This window comes from Marmota flaviventris, chromosome 8 (genome assembly GCF_047511675.1).
Source record: "Marmota flaviventris isolate mMarFla1 chromosome 8, mMarFla1.hap1, whole genome shotgun sequence".
Taxonomy (NCBI): Eukaryota; Metazoa; Chordata; class Mammalia; order Rodentia; family Sciuridae; genus Marmota; species Marmota flaviventris.
In genome coordinates this window covers 125,936,353-125,952,831 of record NC_092505.1, presented here as the reverse complement: position 1 = coordinate 125,952,831, position 16,479 = coordinate 125,936,353, and the positions used below count along the sequence as shown (strand labels likewise).

The window sequence follows — 16,479 nt, the reverse complement described above, 5'->3', positions numbered from 1 at the left end:
CTTAAAGCACATGCTGAAAAAAAAAAAAAAAAAGCACATGCTGACTGATAAATGGAGAAGGAGAATTGGAAAGGAGAAAGATCACTGTTTGGTAACCGTCATGGCAGTTACTGAATCAGGCAAGAGTCAGTAATTGGTATTAAACTAGTGGGCGAAGACCTGGAGTTTTGATGGAAGTTTGATAAAGGACAGGATTTTTACACAGTTTCAGAGTATTTCTCCACTAAATATTAATTACACTAAAAAAATAGTAACATTACTGATGTGAGAAACCTTGCAGATATCACCACCATTAACTGACGGATTAACATCATTTACTGCTGGCTGTGAGAGAAGGTCACCTCTGTTGTATCTGAATTCAAACATGAAAAAACAACAATCCAACCCAAATAGAAGGCCCACTCTGCAAAATAACTGGCCTTTTGGCACCTTTAAGGTACCAGGATCACGAAAGACCTAGGAGGAAAAACAATTGGAGGAGGACAGAGATAGGGCCACCCAGAGTGCCCGGTGACCCTGGGTCAGATTTCACTTTGGCAAGGAAGGTTACGGGAACATCTGGCAAAATTTGAATAAGGTCCTGTAATAGAAAATAGCATTGATGTTAATTTCCTGGTTTTGCTATCACCGAAGTTATGTAAAGAGAAGGACCCTATTTTTGGGAAATGGGCAGTGAGGGTAGAGAGGCATCATGTCTAAGAGGAGGGTGAGGAGAGAACAGATGAGCTTTAGTAAAATGCTAATAAATGAGGAATCTGGGTGAAGGATTCGTGAGTGTTTTTTGCAGCAGGTTTTTGTTGCTTGGTGCTGGAGATCTGCTGGGGTCACTGGCACGCTGGGTGGGTGCTCTGCTGCTGAGCTACTGCCAGCTCCTGTACCGTTTCTGAAAATTTTATGTAAGTTTGAATGATTTCAAAACCTAAAGGTAAAAACAAATTGTCATGAATAATTCCAGATTCAAATTGTCCAATTTTAGAACCTGTGGAGCAGCCGCACTGCTGGGGCGAGTTTCCCCTCCTCCCCTGGGGTAGGCTGCTGTCCCCCATCCCCGGGGGAAGGGCTGTGTCCTGGTAGAGTGGAGCTGTCCAGCTCTATGACTGGAACAGGAGTGTCTTGCTCTGCCTTGCAGCTGCGTCTTGTACTTGTTTCTTTCATTTTGAGCTCAGGAGTAAATTTATTCCTACAGATTGTGGATGAGCGAGAATTTTTCGAGATCATGCCCAATTATGCCAAGAACATCGTTGTTGGCTTTGCGAGAATGAATGGGAGGACCGTTGGAATTGTTGGCAACCAGCCCAAGGTGGCCTCAGGTAGGATGGGAAGGTCTCATAAACCTTGCCAGGGCTACCCGGCCCACAGCATCCTGTCTGCCCTTTACTCTGACATGTCCTTTCGTGACCAGAAGAAAAACTCAAGTGGTTGTTGTCAAATCAGTTTTTCTTTTAAATTTTTATTTTTTCAGTTCCTCTTTTGATACTAAATATCTTCAACATGGCTCCTTGTGGACTTCCCCCTGTGTAAGGGTGTGTAGATGACCCTTCTTCTTAGCTTTCAGGGTCTTTAATTTTTAGAGGCTGGCTTTGTGCCCTGCCATTACATACCCACATCATCATCTGCTAAACCGTGAGCTCTGAGGGGAGGGGTGTTGGTGTCCTATCCACTGTCGTCTCCACCACCTTCAACACTGCCCCTGGGTACACAGTACGTGACAGTGGCATCTTGCTGTGACTCTTCCACAGCTTTCTAAAGGTGATGGACCCCAGTGACATCCAGGGAATGGGGACTCTTCATGGGTGTGTGCTAGGTGGGGATGGTGGGGTGGGGACTGGGGTACTGCTTTCCTCTTCACAATTTCCCTCTTAGTATTTGTTTTTATTTTTGTACTGGGGATTGAACCCAGAGGTGCTCTGCCACTGAGCCCCTCCCCCAGCCCTTTTTGTTTTGAGACAGGGTCTTACTAAATTGCTGAGGCTGGCCTTGAACTTGGAATTCTCCTGCCTCAACCACCCAAGTAACTGGGATTTTAGGATTTGAATCCTTGTGTTGGAAGAACTTGCCCTCCCTTATTTACCCAGCCTAATCTGTTATTTTTGCCACAGCAGTTTTCCTAGAATGTCATATGGTCGGAATCCTCCAGTATATAGCCCTTTCAAATTGGCTTCTTTCACTTATTAATGTTTTTAAGGTTTTTCTGATTCATTTTGTGACTTAATAGCTTCTCCCTTTTAATGTTGCATGATAGTTCATTATCTGGGTGTACCACAGTTTATCCATTCATGTACAGCACAGTGTTGATTTTGCTTCCTTCCAAGTTTTGACTTGAGTAAAGCTACCACAAGCCTTCACGTGCAGGTTTTTCTTAGATGTACATTTCCACTCTGCACATATGTGTGTGTACACATGTGGTTCTGGAGATTGAATCCAGGGCCTTGTGCATGTTAAGCCTGAGCTTTTATGCTAGGCTACATTCCCAGCCCAGTTTTGAACTCATTTGGGTAATTGCCAAGGAGGCTGATTGTTGGATTGTGCGGCAAGGGCATATTTAGTTTTATAAGAAACCACCAAAGTGACTCATTGGTTTTGCGTTTCTATCAGCAGGTTCCTCTTGTTCCACGTCCCTTGCCAGCTTTGCTTCTGTCATTGTTCTGGATTTTGGCCATTCTGATGGGTGCTTCTCGATCTGCGATTTCCTAATGATGTGAAGTTGAGCATCTTTTCATATAACTCATCTGTTTATCTTTTTTGATGAGGTATCTGTTCAGGTCTTTTGCTCATTTTGCTTCATATCAGTATATTAAAGTTTAAATAACTTTGTGCTGATTATAGCTAGTTTAATCACAAACAAACTTTTTGAGATTTACCTTCCACAAACCTTCTGCAACTTACTTAAACATTCAAAACTTCTTAATATCCTTAGTTTTGTCCTCTTTCATCTTGGACGTTAACACAAGAATATCACTTCACCAGACAAAATACTTTCTCATCCAGAACATCTCTTTTACCTTTTAATTTTCCATTCTAAAATATATTTCCATACATATAACTTTCTCTTATCCTTTCTAGTTTTGGACCCTTTCTTAAATTCATACACTGAGACAGACCTTATGAATGTTATCTGTGCATTTAATTTACACAAGATGTTTTATCTCAAGAGAGGGTTGGACAGTCCAGCATATACAAATATATATATATATATATATATATATATATATATATATATATATATATATATATACACACACACACACACACACACACACACACACACACACACCTTAATCATTTTCTCCCATTCAAGGAGTCAGAGCACTGGATATTTTTGAGCCTGACCTGTGTCCATTATTATTATCACATGTCACCAACTTTGAGTTCCCCACTGTCAGTTGTGCCCAGAGGCTCCTTTGGGGCCTCTTCCTTATACTAGGTATATTGGTACCCACTGGAGGAGGCCCTTTCCATCTTTTTCTTTAAGCTCCTTGAGATCCCTTTGAGAGGCTGCCTACAAAACACAGGTGGGCCTTCGTTTCTGCCTTTTTCTTTTCTGGGTGCAGTTATTTATTTGACCATTAGTTTGATGGGATACTATTACAGCAAGAACTGCTTTGACCCAGTGTGAATATCCCTGCCCAAATGGGGTGTCCTGTCAGATCTTAAAAGGGGAGACTGTTCCTATCCCCAGGTCATAAGCTGACAGTGCTGAAACCTCCTGCCACAGCACTTGTGGCTAGCAGCCTCCAGCCCCAGGGGCAGGGCAGAGGCCAGGTTCTCTTTGGCCATTTTTCTATAGCCCAGGCAGCTTTTCTGGGATTTTTTTTTTTCCCAGTGTAGGGCTGGTGTCTTTTACCCACAGTGAGATGATCTGTGGCTGCCTGGGGCCAGGCCGAGAGACAGTGCTAGGACTGCCAGCCCTGGGTTTAGAAGACTGAAATCTTTTTTTTAATGCTTTCTTCTGTGGGCTATCCTTGCCCACCAGAGGCATGCCTTTTGACACCTTCAGCTTATTTCTTGACAGTTCAGCCTCTTATCACGCTCCTGCATCAGTGCCTGTGCACACAGAACCCCTGACAGACCAACTTCAAAGACAAAATGGTATAATAATCCAGAAAAACCATTTAAAGCCCAGATTATATTATAGCAAACCCTCTTTCTCTTAGACAGGTTTATCCCCATAGGTGGCCCATGCAGCCAAGATCTCTCTGCTCCAGAGACTAATGGTAAGATCAGTGTGGCATGGCTCTTGTCTTAAAGGGCCAGTAACAGACAAAAACAAAAACAAAAACAAAAACAAAAAACAAACAAACACACAAACAAAAAAATAGACCAAGAGGATCCCTGAAACCAGGGCTGATAGATGGGAACCTTTAAAACAGACAGACCACATGTATAAATTTCTTCCACATACTTTACCTTTCACAGACCAACTCCAACTGCAAGATTGTATGATAATGTAGAAATCTATTTAAAAGCTACATTATTATAGTAAAACATTATCTTAGACTGACTTACAGATGGTCCTTTCTTCAACTCACTTTATCTCTGACAGACCAACTCAAATTTGTACAAAAAAGAAAGAGAGACAACCGGAGAAAAGCCCCAAAACCAAGGCTGACAAATATGAGCCTTTAAATTAACCAGCCAAGGTCTTTCCCAGGAGACCACCTATATGATCAGTGCAGTACTGGCCATGTCTTAAAAAGGGCAGATTCGAACAGGACAGACAGCCAGAGGGAATTCCCAAGTCCAGGGCCAAGGCCAACAAACAGGTGAGAACCTAGAACAGATCAGAAGGGAGTACACATCCTTGGGTTCTTGAGTTCCACTTAACCGTGATTCCTACACCACCAGTGGCACACAGATGTCCCCAGAAATAGAGACCAGATGTTCCCACAAAGAGGAATCAGGTGTGTGGAATCAGGGGTCTTGGAGTGCACACAGGAGGACTTGCCAGGTGGCTAAAGTTATTGTGACTTTCCTGAGTTCGGTTTCCTTTTTCTCAAAGTGGACCATGATGGAGTGACCTGTGCCGTTCAGGGAGAGAAGGCAGGAGTTCCGCAAAGCAAAACGAGCTTCGGCAGCTGCTGGGGTGGTCCCTTGGTCCCTCCCTGTACTCACAGGAACAGCTCCTCTGGTTTACCCATCTCCTGACTCTCCTGCAGGTGGCTCTCAGCAAGCTCCTCAGCATGGCAGTGGGGTTCCTTCCGTAGAGAGCCAGGCCTACCCAAGAAAGCTGGGACTGCTCCCGGGTCCCATCTGGGTCACAAAATATTGCTAAAAGCTTGGTCCTTGTCCTCAGTGCCAATCCAGTAGTGAGGACATGGTTTTGAGAAAAAGGAAAAAGAAGGTTTATGCTTTGCTATCAAGGAGAAACACAGGGGTCTCCTGCCCCAAAGGCTGGGATTCTTCAGATGTTATTTCTTAAAATTATCTCTGTCCCATTTTCTCAGTCTTCTCCTCCTGGTCCTATGCTGTGTAAGTTGGTCCACTTGGTGGTGTCCCTTTAGGTCCCTGAGGCCTGTTCACAAATTTCATTTTTCTCGCTGCTGCTGCTAAGATATTGTAATTTTAGTTGTTTGATCTTCATATTCCCTGATCTTTCTTCTGCTTGCCCAGATCTTCTATCGAGCAGGAGAATGGAATGAATTTTTTCATTTTTAGTTATTATACTTTTTTAGCTCCAGAATTTTAGTTTTATTTATAAATATAAATAATTGTATTATTTCTTTTGCTTTCCTGCTTTCTTTATTTTTTGTTGTTGTTTTGGTACCAGGGATTGAACTCAGGGGCACTTGACCACTGAGCCACATCCTTAGCCCTATTTTGTAATTTTCATTTAGAGACGGGGTCTCACTAAGTTGCTTAGTGCCTCACTGTGCTGAAGCTGGCTTTGAACTCACGATCCTCCTGCCTCAGTCTCCTGAGGTGCTGGGATTATAGGCATGTGCCACTGCACCCAGTTCTTTCTTTTTTTGGTAATAGGGGTTGAACTTAGGGGTGCTCTATCACTGAGCTGCATCCCCAGCACTTTTTATGTATTTATTTTTTCTGAGACAGGATCTCATTAAGTTGCTGAGGCTGGCTTCAATCTTGTGATTCTCCTGCCTCAGCCTTCTGAATTGTTGGGATTACAGGCATGCACCACTGCACCTGTACTGGATGTGAATTCTTTCTAGGTATTTGTACCACATGTATTTTTTTTTTCCTGGTCTGTGACTTGTCTATTCATTTTCTTAATGGTGTTTTTTCTTTTTTTTTTTTTTTTGATGCATAGATTTTCAGAAAATTGATGAAGTCCTGTTTTTCTGTGTTTTCGTTTCATTCTCTTTATCAGGTTCCATTCCTTTCCTCCATTATCTGCTAGTTTTTAACTGTGAGGGGATATTGCATTTTGTCAGGTGTTTCTCTGTATTTATTGAGATTGTTGTAGAAAAAATTTTTCTCCATTATTTAATCGTTTTATTGGTTTTCATGTGTTAAAACCAACCTTGAACTCCTTTGGTAAGCCCTACTTGGTCTTGGTGTGCTACTGGTTATATATTGCTGAGTTCGATTTAGTGATATACTTTACTTAAAAGGTAAGGGTCTTTACTCCTGTGTCCAGGAGGGATGTTGGTCTGTGTCCTTCTCTCTTGGGGCTCTACAGTATTTCAGAATTGGGGTCGTGCTGGCCTCAGGGAGTAGGTTAGAAGCTCCCCCCGGGGGAGATTCCCTGGCTTGGGCTCTCACTCTGTGCCATTTGTAGATGCCATGCACTCGGTCCTCCTGACTCTGCTTGGGAACATGCTATCCCTGTTTGCAGGCGAAGCTTCCCCTGAGGATACATAGCTGTAAATCACGGAGCCAGAGGCTGATGCTAAGCCCCAAGGACTCTTCTGGCCAGCCACTGGCTGATCACTGTCACTGATGTTCCCACCGGGGCATGCCAGGGCTGTGTCCAGCAAGGGAGCCTCTGAGTTGAGGCTACTCCTGGGCCTTCTTTGGCAAGTGCCAGGCTTGTTCTCTATCCTCCTTGTTTTTCTGGGAGCATGAGGGTTCCTTGGTACCCTTGAGAATGAGACTATGGAGCTTCACAGAAACCAGCTCTGGATGGGAGGTGAGGACGTACTGTCTGGGTTGGAACTGGAATTGCCCAGAAGCTCAGCATGGTCTCTCTCTCTTTCTGTCTCTCTGTCTCTCTAGGGTGCTTGGACATTAATTCATCTGTGAAGGGGGCTCGTTTCGTCAGATTCTGTGATGCATTCAATATTCCCCTCATCACCTTTGTCGACGTCCCTGGCTTTCTTCCTGGTGAGTCACTGGCAGAGGTTGGGGCCAGGACAGGTGGCTTTGCCCAGTGATGGAGGATCATTTGCACCGTCTCTCAAGGATTCATGACTTCTGCATATTCTGGCTTCCAGGAGATAAGGCTGTGTGAGGGTAGCTGGGTGTCCCTCTCCGGGGTGCACACCTGTGAGGCTCTCCTGTGTGACCCTGACTCTTCCTCATGACCCAGGTACAGCGCAGGAGTACGGGGGCATCATCCGGCATGGCGCCAAACTTCTCTACGCGTTTGCTGAAGCAACTGTTCCCAAAGTCACCGTCATCACCAGGAAGGTGAGGCCCTCACACTGGAGACATGACCCCACTCAGCCTCCAGCAGCCTGGCCTGGCATCACCAGGGCTGGCTGCGGTCATCTTGTGCATCCCTGTGAAGGAGGAGCCTTCCCCCCCTGCAGCCGTGTCAGGGGTCCTTCCAGAGGGAACAGCAGAGGTGGGAGGAGGCCAGGACCAACTGCCTGATTGGGAAAGGCCCCTGGCCTTGGCCTCCCAGACCCCAGGAGGGCTCTTCTTGTTCTCCATCCCCATGTCACTTGGTTTCCTGGCTCTCTCAGGGTGTGATCTGGTTGTCTCAGGCTCTAATGTTGTGCGTTTGGGTCTGTCCTTAGGCCTACGGCGGTGCCTATGATGTCATGAGCTCGAAGCACCTTCTTGGTGACACCAACTATGCCTGGCCCACAGCTGAGATCGCTGTCATGGGAGCCAAGGTGAGGGCCACCAGCTCGCCCCTCTCCTGGGCCATGGACTGACTGTATCCTCCGAGCATAGCTGGGACATGTGGGAAAGAGGCTATGGCCCCTGGATGGGCCAGGACTGGAGGGAGTGGGGCTGAGTCCTTGGCCAGTCTCTTTCCTGGGCCTCTGAGGCCAGTCTGCCTCCATCAGGCACATGCTGGTGTCTTTGGAGCAGGGAGGACGAGGCAGGTGAGAGGAGGGGAGTGGAACTGGCCAGAGGGGCTTTAAGGATGTGATAAAAGGGAAGAGGACCGAGTCCCCTGAACTGACCATGGAGAGCTTGGACACCCCACCCCCACCCCAGCCCCCAGGGGGTACCCCAGAGCCCTTCTTTCAGCTCATGAGAAGCTGACCTCAGGTTCTGATCCTGGTACAGGTACTTTCTGTTGCTTGACCCAGTCCCTGCCCCCTCCTTGTTTTGAAAGAGCTACTGGGTTGAGCCAGATAAACCCCTAGGGTCCCTAGGGGTGGACCGACTGGTGCTGACCTGGAAGCCAGGCCCTTGCCATCTGCAGCTTAGCCAGTGCTGTCTGCGCCAGTGTGTGCTCAGGGCTCAGGGTAGCAGAGAAGGAAAATGACACTTTTAATCCCCTTGATTCAGCGGATGATGAATTTACAGGTGGAAAAGAGGCTGGATATCTTGGCCTCAAAGGACGTGGAGCGGGCGTGGGAGAGGGTAGGATGGGGTTAGGCCCTGTCCTGTGAATCTTGGAGTCCCGGTGGTTGACCCCAGGCAGGGCCCGTCCCTGTGCTCTGGCCTCTGGAGCTGACACTTCCCTCCAGTGCTCTCTGATTTGCCAAGTTTGCAGCCACACAGTTATGAATTTACTGTCTGCTTGGGTCTGGGACCCTGTGCCAATAAGCTGGTCACCCCTCTCCTGACAGGGTGCCGTGGAGATCATCTTCAAAGGGCACGCGGACGTGGATGCTGCCCAGAGAGAGTACATCGAGAAGTTTGCCAACCCCTTCCCTGCTGCAGTGAGAGGTGGGGGCGGCAGGGAGGGCAGCCTGGCCCGCCTGGTGGCTCACCTGGGGCTCTGTGGTGCAAGGTGGCCTCAGTGTGTGGTGGGCACTGGCTGTTAGCCACACTCTGCCCACTTGGCCTGTCACCCTTAATGAGCCTCATCCAAACTTCTTTGCATGGGTCCCAAGGGTAGCAAAAGGATGAGGGGGAGCTGCAGGATCCCCTGAACCCTAGGTTTGGAGGTTGCCAGAGTCACTTTTTTTTTTTTAAAGAATTTTTTTTTGAAACTTCTTTATTCTATTTATTTAATTTTATGTGGTGCTGAGGATCGAACCCAGGGCCTCACATGTGCTAGGCAAGCGCTCAGCCACAGAGCTACAGCCCCAGCCTGCCAGAGTCACTTTTGCCTGTTTTATTGGCCACTCAAATCACAAGGCCAGGGAAAGAAGTAGAATCTGCCTCTTGGTGGGAGAAGCAGCAGTTATATTGCAGAAGGACTTGTTTATAGGGAGGGGAGAATTGTTGTAGCCATCTTTGAAAATATAGATATGTTTTCTTAGTTTCATTTCCCATTGAATTCATCTTGGCAGGGTTGGAGGCCTTGGAGCAGGCTGGGGAGGGAGTTGGATTTCCTTTTTCTTGCCAAGTGCTCCTAGGCTAGAAATCGGGGACCTGCCAGAAAAACAGGCAAGCCCTGGGGTGCAGGGGAGGGTCACAGCGCCCAGCACCTCCATGCCAGATTAGGCCCTGCTCACATCGTTGGCCCTGGGGATGGTACTTAGGCTGCGCCCAAGGCCTGGGTGGGATGGCATCATGGGGCACCCAGTGATCTCCTTCCTGTCCTTCACCAGGGTTTGTGGATGACATCATCCAGCCCTCCTCTACTCGCGCCCGAATCTGCTGTGACCTGGATGTCTTGGCCAGCAAGAAGGTACAGCGTCCTTGGAGGAAACATGCAAATATTCCATTGTAAACAAATCAAAGTGCTGAGTTACTCTCTGGCCATTTGTAGCCCAGCCCTGCCATATGCATTCACGAAAATCTAGGACTCTAAATACCAGTAATAATTTGAAATAGTAAAGTTTATTAAATTCTAAGAATATCTCATTTGTGCCTTACTGTAAAATTATTTGCTTTATTAAAAATCTTGATTGATATTTTTTTGAGTATCAATTTCATTTTTCATGGCGGAAGTCTGGAAAACCAAGGAAACTGGAAAGAAAACAGGATAGAGTATTACCACCTAGAGCCAGCCGGTCTTCATGTGGCACAAGGGTCTGGGTGTGGTGAGTGTTCCCCAGAGGCTCATGTGCTGGAGTTGGGTTCTCAATGTAGTGATGTTGGGGGGCTGGACCTTTGAGAGGTGGGATCTAGAGGTCCAGCCTCCCAGCGTCACTGAGATGATGTCATTTGAGGGTGTGTTGTCAAAGGGATTGTGGGATCTCAGTGTCTCTCTCACTTCCTCTTTGGTGATATGATCTCCTGTTACGGGCTCCTATTCATGTGACTCAACCAACAGGGACTTCCCCTTTTGTCTCTCTCTCTGTTGCTATAGGTACAGTAGAATGCACAGGCTTCTCTACCCCTGAGCTGTATTCCCAGCCCTTTTGATTTTTGAGATAGGGTCTCACTATGGTTTCCAGGCTGGCCCTGCACTCGGGATCCTCCTACCTCAGTCTCTTAAGTGGCTGGAATTACAGGCATGTGCTACCATGCCCAGCTTGACCTCTTTTATTGTAAAATTAGCCCACTTTAGGCATTTTGTTGTAGTAATGAAAAACTTACGTAATACTTCTATGTATTTTTCCCGTAAGAATTTATTTTTTTTTAATGTATCGATGAGATAATGTTTTTAGGGAAACTTACTTCATAGGCTTTGGTTTCCTTACTGGTTTTGATCCATATCACCACATAAAAATAAATAAAATAAAGGTATTGTTCCAACTACAACTTAAAAATAAATATTAAAAAATTCAGTCTCTTCATTCCTTCATGCATTGTTGAGGTAAAGCGAGCTGTTTGTGATTGTGGTCTATGTGTCTAGCAGAACGGAAAGTAAGATGTAGTATCCCCTATTGATTTCAGTTATTTCCATAAATGTGTTCTCACATTTTTTTTTTTTTGTATTGGGATTGAACTCAGGGGCACTCAACCACTGAACCACATCCCCGGCCCTATTTTGTATTTTATTTAGAGACAGGGTCTCACTGAGTTGCTTAGCACCTTACTGTTGCTGAGGCTGGCTTTGAATCACCATCCTCCTGCCTCGGCCTCCTGAGAAATGCCACCGCACCAGCTTGTTCTCACATTTTAAAAATGCTTTATTGTAAAAATCTTTAAACTTGTAGAAATGTTGTAGGAATTTGATATCTACTCTTCACCTGGATTCTCAGTCGTTCACATGTTCTGCCTTTGTTTCCTGTCTTTCATAAACATGATACTTCATTAATCCAGTGGAGAGTACTTTCAGAATCATGATGCTTTGGTCTCAAACTGTAGTATGTTATTTTCTAGGAACAAAACCCATTGTCCTCCAGAGTTTCTTTCATTTTCATTTGACATCAACACATTTGAGGGGTGGGTGCTAGCTTGTACAAGTCCCTCAATTTGGATTTATCTGATTATGTCCTGATGTTGAGATTCATCAGAGGAGCACTACAGAAACCTGCCCTTTGTCAGGTAAAGAAGTGCGTGTCCGTTTTTCCTGTTATTGGTAATCCACTCTGATCACGTGACTGCAGAGGTTTTTTCCCACTGGGTTATTACAACTTTCCCTTTATAATGAATAATTAATTTGTTAATTAATTAGTTCTGTCAACACTTAGCTGGTTGTTTTTGGATCCACTGGTGGTTCTTGGCTTGTTGTTTGTGATCATTGTGACAGGCTGAGTTTCTAAATTCATGTGTGTATGTTGAGTAGTTGGAGCTCTAAGCAAAGAAGAGCTTTCTACTCTTTTTTTTCCCCTGTCAGTTTAGACTCATGGATTCTTTGAAAATGTTATACATTACTCATTTTTTTTTAAAAAAATTGTTTTAATTAGTTGTACATGATAGTAGGAAGCATTTATGCATTTTGATATGTTATACATAGATGGGATATAATTTCTCATTTTTCTGAATGTACATGTTGTAGAATCATATTGGTCATGTAGTCACATATATACATACAGTAATAATGTCTGATTCATTCTATCTTTCCTATCCTCACATCCCCTCCCTTCACTGCCCTCTACCTAATGCTATTCTGCTCTAGTGCCCTCCACCTTATTGTGAATTAGCATCTGCATATTAGAGAAAACATTCAGCCTTTCATCTTTTGGGATTGGCTTATTTCGCTTAGCATGATATTCTCCAACCATTTACTGGCAAATGCCATAATTTCTCTCTTCTTTAAAGCTGAGTAGTATTCCATTGAGTATATATACCTCGTTTTCTTTATCCATTCATCTATTGAAGGACACCTAGGTTGGTTCCATAGTTTAGCTATTGTGAATTGAGCTGCTATAAACATTGACGTGGCTGGAACACTGTAGTATGCTGATTTTAAGTCCTTTGGGTATAAATCGAGGCGTGGGATAGCTGGGTCAAATGGTGGTTCCATTCCCAATTTTCTGAGGAGTCTCCATACTGCTTTCCATAGTGATTACACCAATTTGCAGTCCCACCAGCAATGTATGAGTGTACCTTTTCCCCACATCCTCACCAACATTCATTGTTGCCTATATTCTTGATCATTGCTATTCTGACAGGAGTGAGATGAAATCTTAGAGTAGTTTTGATTTGTATTTCTCTAATTGCTAGAGATGTTGAACACTTTTTCATATATTTGTTGATCAATTGTATTTCTTCTGTGAAGTGTCTGTTAGTTCTTTAGCTCATTTATTGATTGGGTTATTTGTTTTTTTGGTGTTAAGTTTTCTGAGTTCTTTATACATCCTAGAAATTAATGCTTTATCAGAGGTGCATGTGGTAAAGATTTTATCCCAATCTGTAGGCTCCTGTCTCCTCACATTATTGTTTCCTTTGTTGAGAAGAAGCTTTTTAATTGGAATCCATCCCATTTATTGATTCTTGATTTTACTTCTTGCATTTTAGGAATCTTGTTAAGGAAGTCAGATCCTAGGCCAAAGTGGTGCATATTTTTTTCTATTAGGCACAGGGTCTCTGTTCTACTTTGAGTTGATTTCTGTACAGGGTGAAAGATACAGGTTTAATTTCATTTTGCTCCATATGGATTTCCAGTTTTGCCAGCACCATTTGTTGAATAGGCTATGTTTTCTCCAGTGAATGTTTTTTGGCACCCTTGTCTAGTATGAGATAACTGTATTTATGTGGGTTTGTCTCTGTGTCTTCTATTCTGTACCATTGGTCTACAACTCTATTTTGGTGCCAATACCATGCTGTTTTTGTTATTATAGCTCTGTAGTATAGTTTAAGGTCTGGTATTGTGATGCCTCCTGCTTCACTTTTCTTGCTAAAGATTGCTTTAGCTATTCTGGGTTTCTTATTTTTCCAAATAAATTTCATGATTCTTTTTTCTACTTCTATGAAGAATGTCATTGGGATTTTAATAGGAATTGCATTAAATATGTATAACGCTTTTAGTAGTATGGCCATTTTGACAATAATAATTCTGCCTATCCAGGAGCATGGGAGATCTTTCCATTTTCTGAGGTTTTCTTCAATTTCTTTTTTTAGTGTTCTGTAGTTTTCATTGTAAAGGTCTTTCACCTCTTTTGTTAGATTGATTCCAGGATTTAAATTTTTTTTTGAGGCTATTGTGAATAGAGTAGTTTTCCTAATTTCTCTTTCAGTGGATTCATTGCTGAATTTTTAAATTTTCTTTTTAGTTGTTGATGGACCTTTATTTTTTTTATTCATATGCAATGCTGAAAATCAAACCTAGTCCCTTACACATGCTAGGCAAATGCATTACAACTGAACTACAACCCCAGCTCCTGCTGGGGTTACTCATTTCCGTGCTCAAAATTTTTTGATTTGGCTAGTGAAAGCTCCTTTATAAGCTGGTCCCCCAGGCCCTCATGTCCTAGTAACTTTTTTCTTTTTAGCATTTCTTTATTTTGTGACACAGGATAATGTTCCAGGCTCATCTTGCCTCTTCCTTGCCCAGCCTCACAAATTTCTCCAGAACCTGGTTTCTTTTAGTAGGTATAACATTTAGAGGCTAAAATTGGCACTAGGTATTCACACTGATACTTCAGTGTCATAAGAAGGCAGAGTTAGCTAGCTCCATATATATATATAAAATATATGTTTATTTTTAGGTACTAGGGATTGAACCTAACCACTGAGCCATATCCCCAGCCCCACCCCCCTGCATTTTTTTTTTTTTTTTAATTTAGAGACAGGGTTTTGCTAAGTTGCAGAGGCTGGCTTTAAACTCATGATCCTCCTGAGCTGCTGGGATTATAAGTGTGTGCTACCACATCCTGCAGGAGTGGGGAAATATTTATATAAATAAGTGTGTATATGTGTGAGGAGGTGTATGTATATGTGAATATTTATTATATTTTAAAATCAATGAGTTCATAATGAAAGTTTTAATTCTAATCTTGGATTCCTGTTGTCTTAAATATATTTAGCTCATTTGCTCAGTGCTTCATAGCCAGCAAGCTTCAGAATCATTACAACTATGTCAATAATAAAGTTCAAGACTTTTTCTAATTCTCTTTTGTCTTTGAACTGAAGGCACATGGTTAAGTCATTTGTATTAGTAACTAAGTGGTTATGTTTATCAATATGAGTTTTGAGTTCTGTGTAGACTATTTAGAAACTATTTCCTAATTCTTTGTTGACTTTATTTTACTGAGTTTATAAAGCATCATGGGTCATTATACCAAAATTGGAGATTTTGTTTAAGGGTCATTCAGAAGTGCTGCTCTATGATGTCCCATGGTGAGCCTTTCCTGTGGTGACAGCCCAGAGTTCTCCCACTGTAGGAGACTTTCCCTTGTTTGAGGTCTGTGGCTCCAGCTGGTCTGTTGTTCTGTAAGTCCTACTCGGATATTGACTCATTATTTCCCAGTCAACTTAACATGTGGCGATGTGTCCTCCACTTACCTTATTTCTAATAGTGGTATGGTTTGGATAAGTGTCCCTCAAAGGCCCATGTGTAAAGGCTTACTCACCATCCTGTGGCACTACGGGGAGGTGATAGAGCCTAGGGGGAGGAAGTTAGGTCATGGGGGACATGCCCTTGAAGGGAGTATTGAGATCCCAGCCCTTTCCTTTTTGCTTCCTGGATGCCATGAGGTGAACAGGAAGCTACACAGACCCTCCACGACTTATTGTACCATCACAGGCCCAGAGCAACAAGGACAAGCAGTTATGGGATGAAACCTCTGAAACTAAGCCAAAATGAAACTTTCCTCCTTTTAAATTGATTTTCTCAGATATTTTGCCACACTAATTGAAAGCTAATACAAAGAGCTCTGCCCCCATTCCAAGTAGTCCTTAAAAGTCTGTTTTTATGGTGCTGGGTGTTGGACCCATAGAGCCTGGTGCGTGCTAGGCAAGTGCTCCATCACTGAGTACATCTCCGGCTCAAGGGGTATTTGTTAGACCATTTTCCACACTCCTCCATCCATCCTAGTTGGGCTGGGATTACTTTCACAGCAGTCTCTCCAGTGGTCTTTTTTAAAATTTATTTTAGTTGTAGTTGGACACAATTCCCTTATTTATTTTTATGTGGTGCTGAGGATCGAACCCAGTGCCTCGCACGTTCTTAGCTACAACCCCAGCCCTCTCCAGTGGTCTTTATGGATCTCCGTAAGCTGGAACTCTGTTCTCAGCTACCATACTAACTGCATGTCCACATTTTGTTGCCTTCCTCTGCTCTGGCTCCGCCACTGCTCTCCAAAGTTGTCAGCCCACTTTAAAGGTTCTAGTCTGCCCCTCCCTTTCTTGCCTTGATTTCTGAGCCCACAGTCCGGTCACTTCCACCTTACAGTACTTGCTATGAAGAGCTCTAGTCTGCTTAATGTTCAAGGGCCCGATTTCTCTGTTTGTATTACCTGAACTCTTGAGCTCAAGCCGATTCCTCTTATAGCAGGATTGTATTTAAAAATACCTGATTGTGTATTTCTGTTATTATCTTTATTTCTAACTAGGCAGTGAGCTGCAGGTCAGCAGAGAGCATATTTGAGGTTCTTTATAAAATTCTCTTTGGCACCTACTACACAATCATCTGAAAGACTGTGAGCCACTGGGGAAAGGATGGTGGCAGACTAGAATTTTAGAGACCTTGTAAGAAGCAATCATTGAAGTTGGATGGCTAACCAACCTGAATGATTGTGGCCCAGCAGCTTAAAACTGCTTGGCAAATCCAATTCCTGAGTCTGCAATTTGGGATTCAGACCCTGCTTTGGTCATGACGGCTATGGTCCTGTGTGCTATGGTCCATCCATACAGTAGTACATATAAGCTCTTTTTTTTTTTTTTTTTGGT

At 43.7% G+C, this 16,479-nt stretch overlaps 1 protein-coding gene across 1 annotated transcript in view; it reads left to right on the top strand.

The window, feature by feature from the left end:
* Window positions 1-10,169, top strand: part of Pccb (propionyl-CoA carboxylase subunit beta) — a 60,701-nt gene extending 50,532 nt beyond the window's left edge. The window contains exons 10-15 of the mRNA XM_027933686.2: window positions 1,187-1,310; window positions 7,177-7,284; window positions 7,490-7,590; window positions 7,923-8,021; window positions 8,934-9,033; window positions 9,864-10,169. Of these exons, the coding sequence (XP_027789487.2) occupies window positions 1,187-1,310; window positions 7,177-7,284; window positions 7,490-7,590; window positions 7,923-8,021; window positions 8,934-9,033; window positions 9,864-9,985 (654 nt within the window). The 3' untranslated portion in view covers window positions 9,986-10,169. The remainder of the gene's footprint in view (window positions 1-1,186; window positions 1,311-7,176; window positions 7,285-7,489; window positions 7,591-7,922; window positions 8,022-8,933; window positions 9,034-9,863) is intronic.
* Window positions 10,170-16,479: the final 6,310 nt, after the last annotated feature.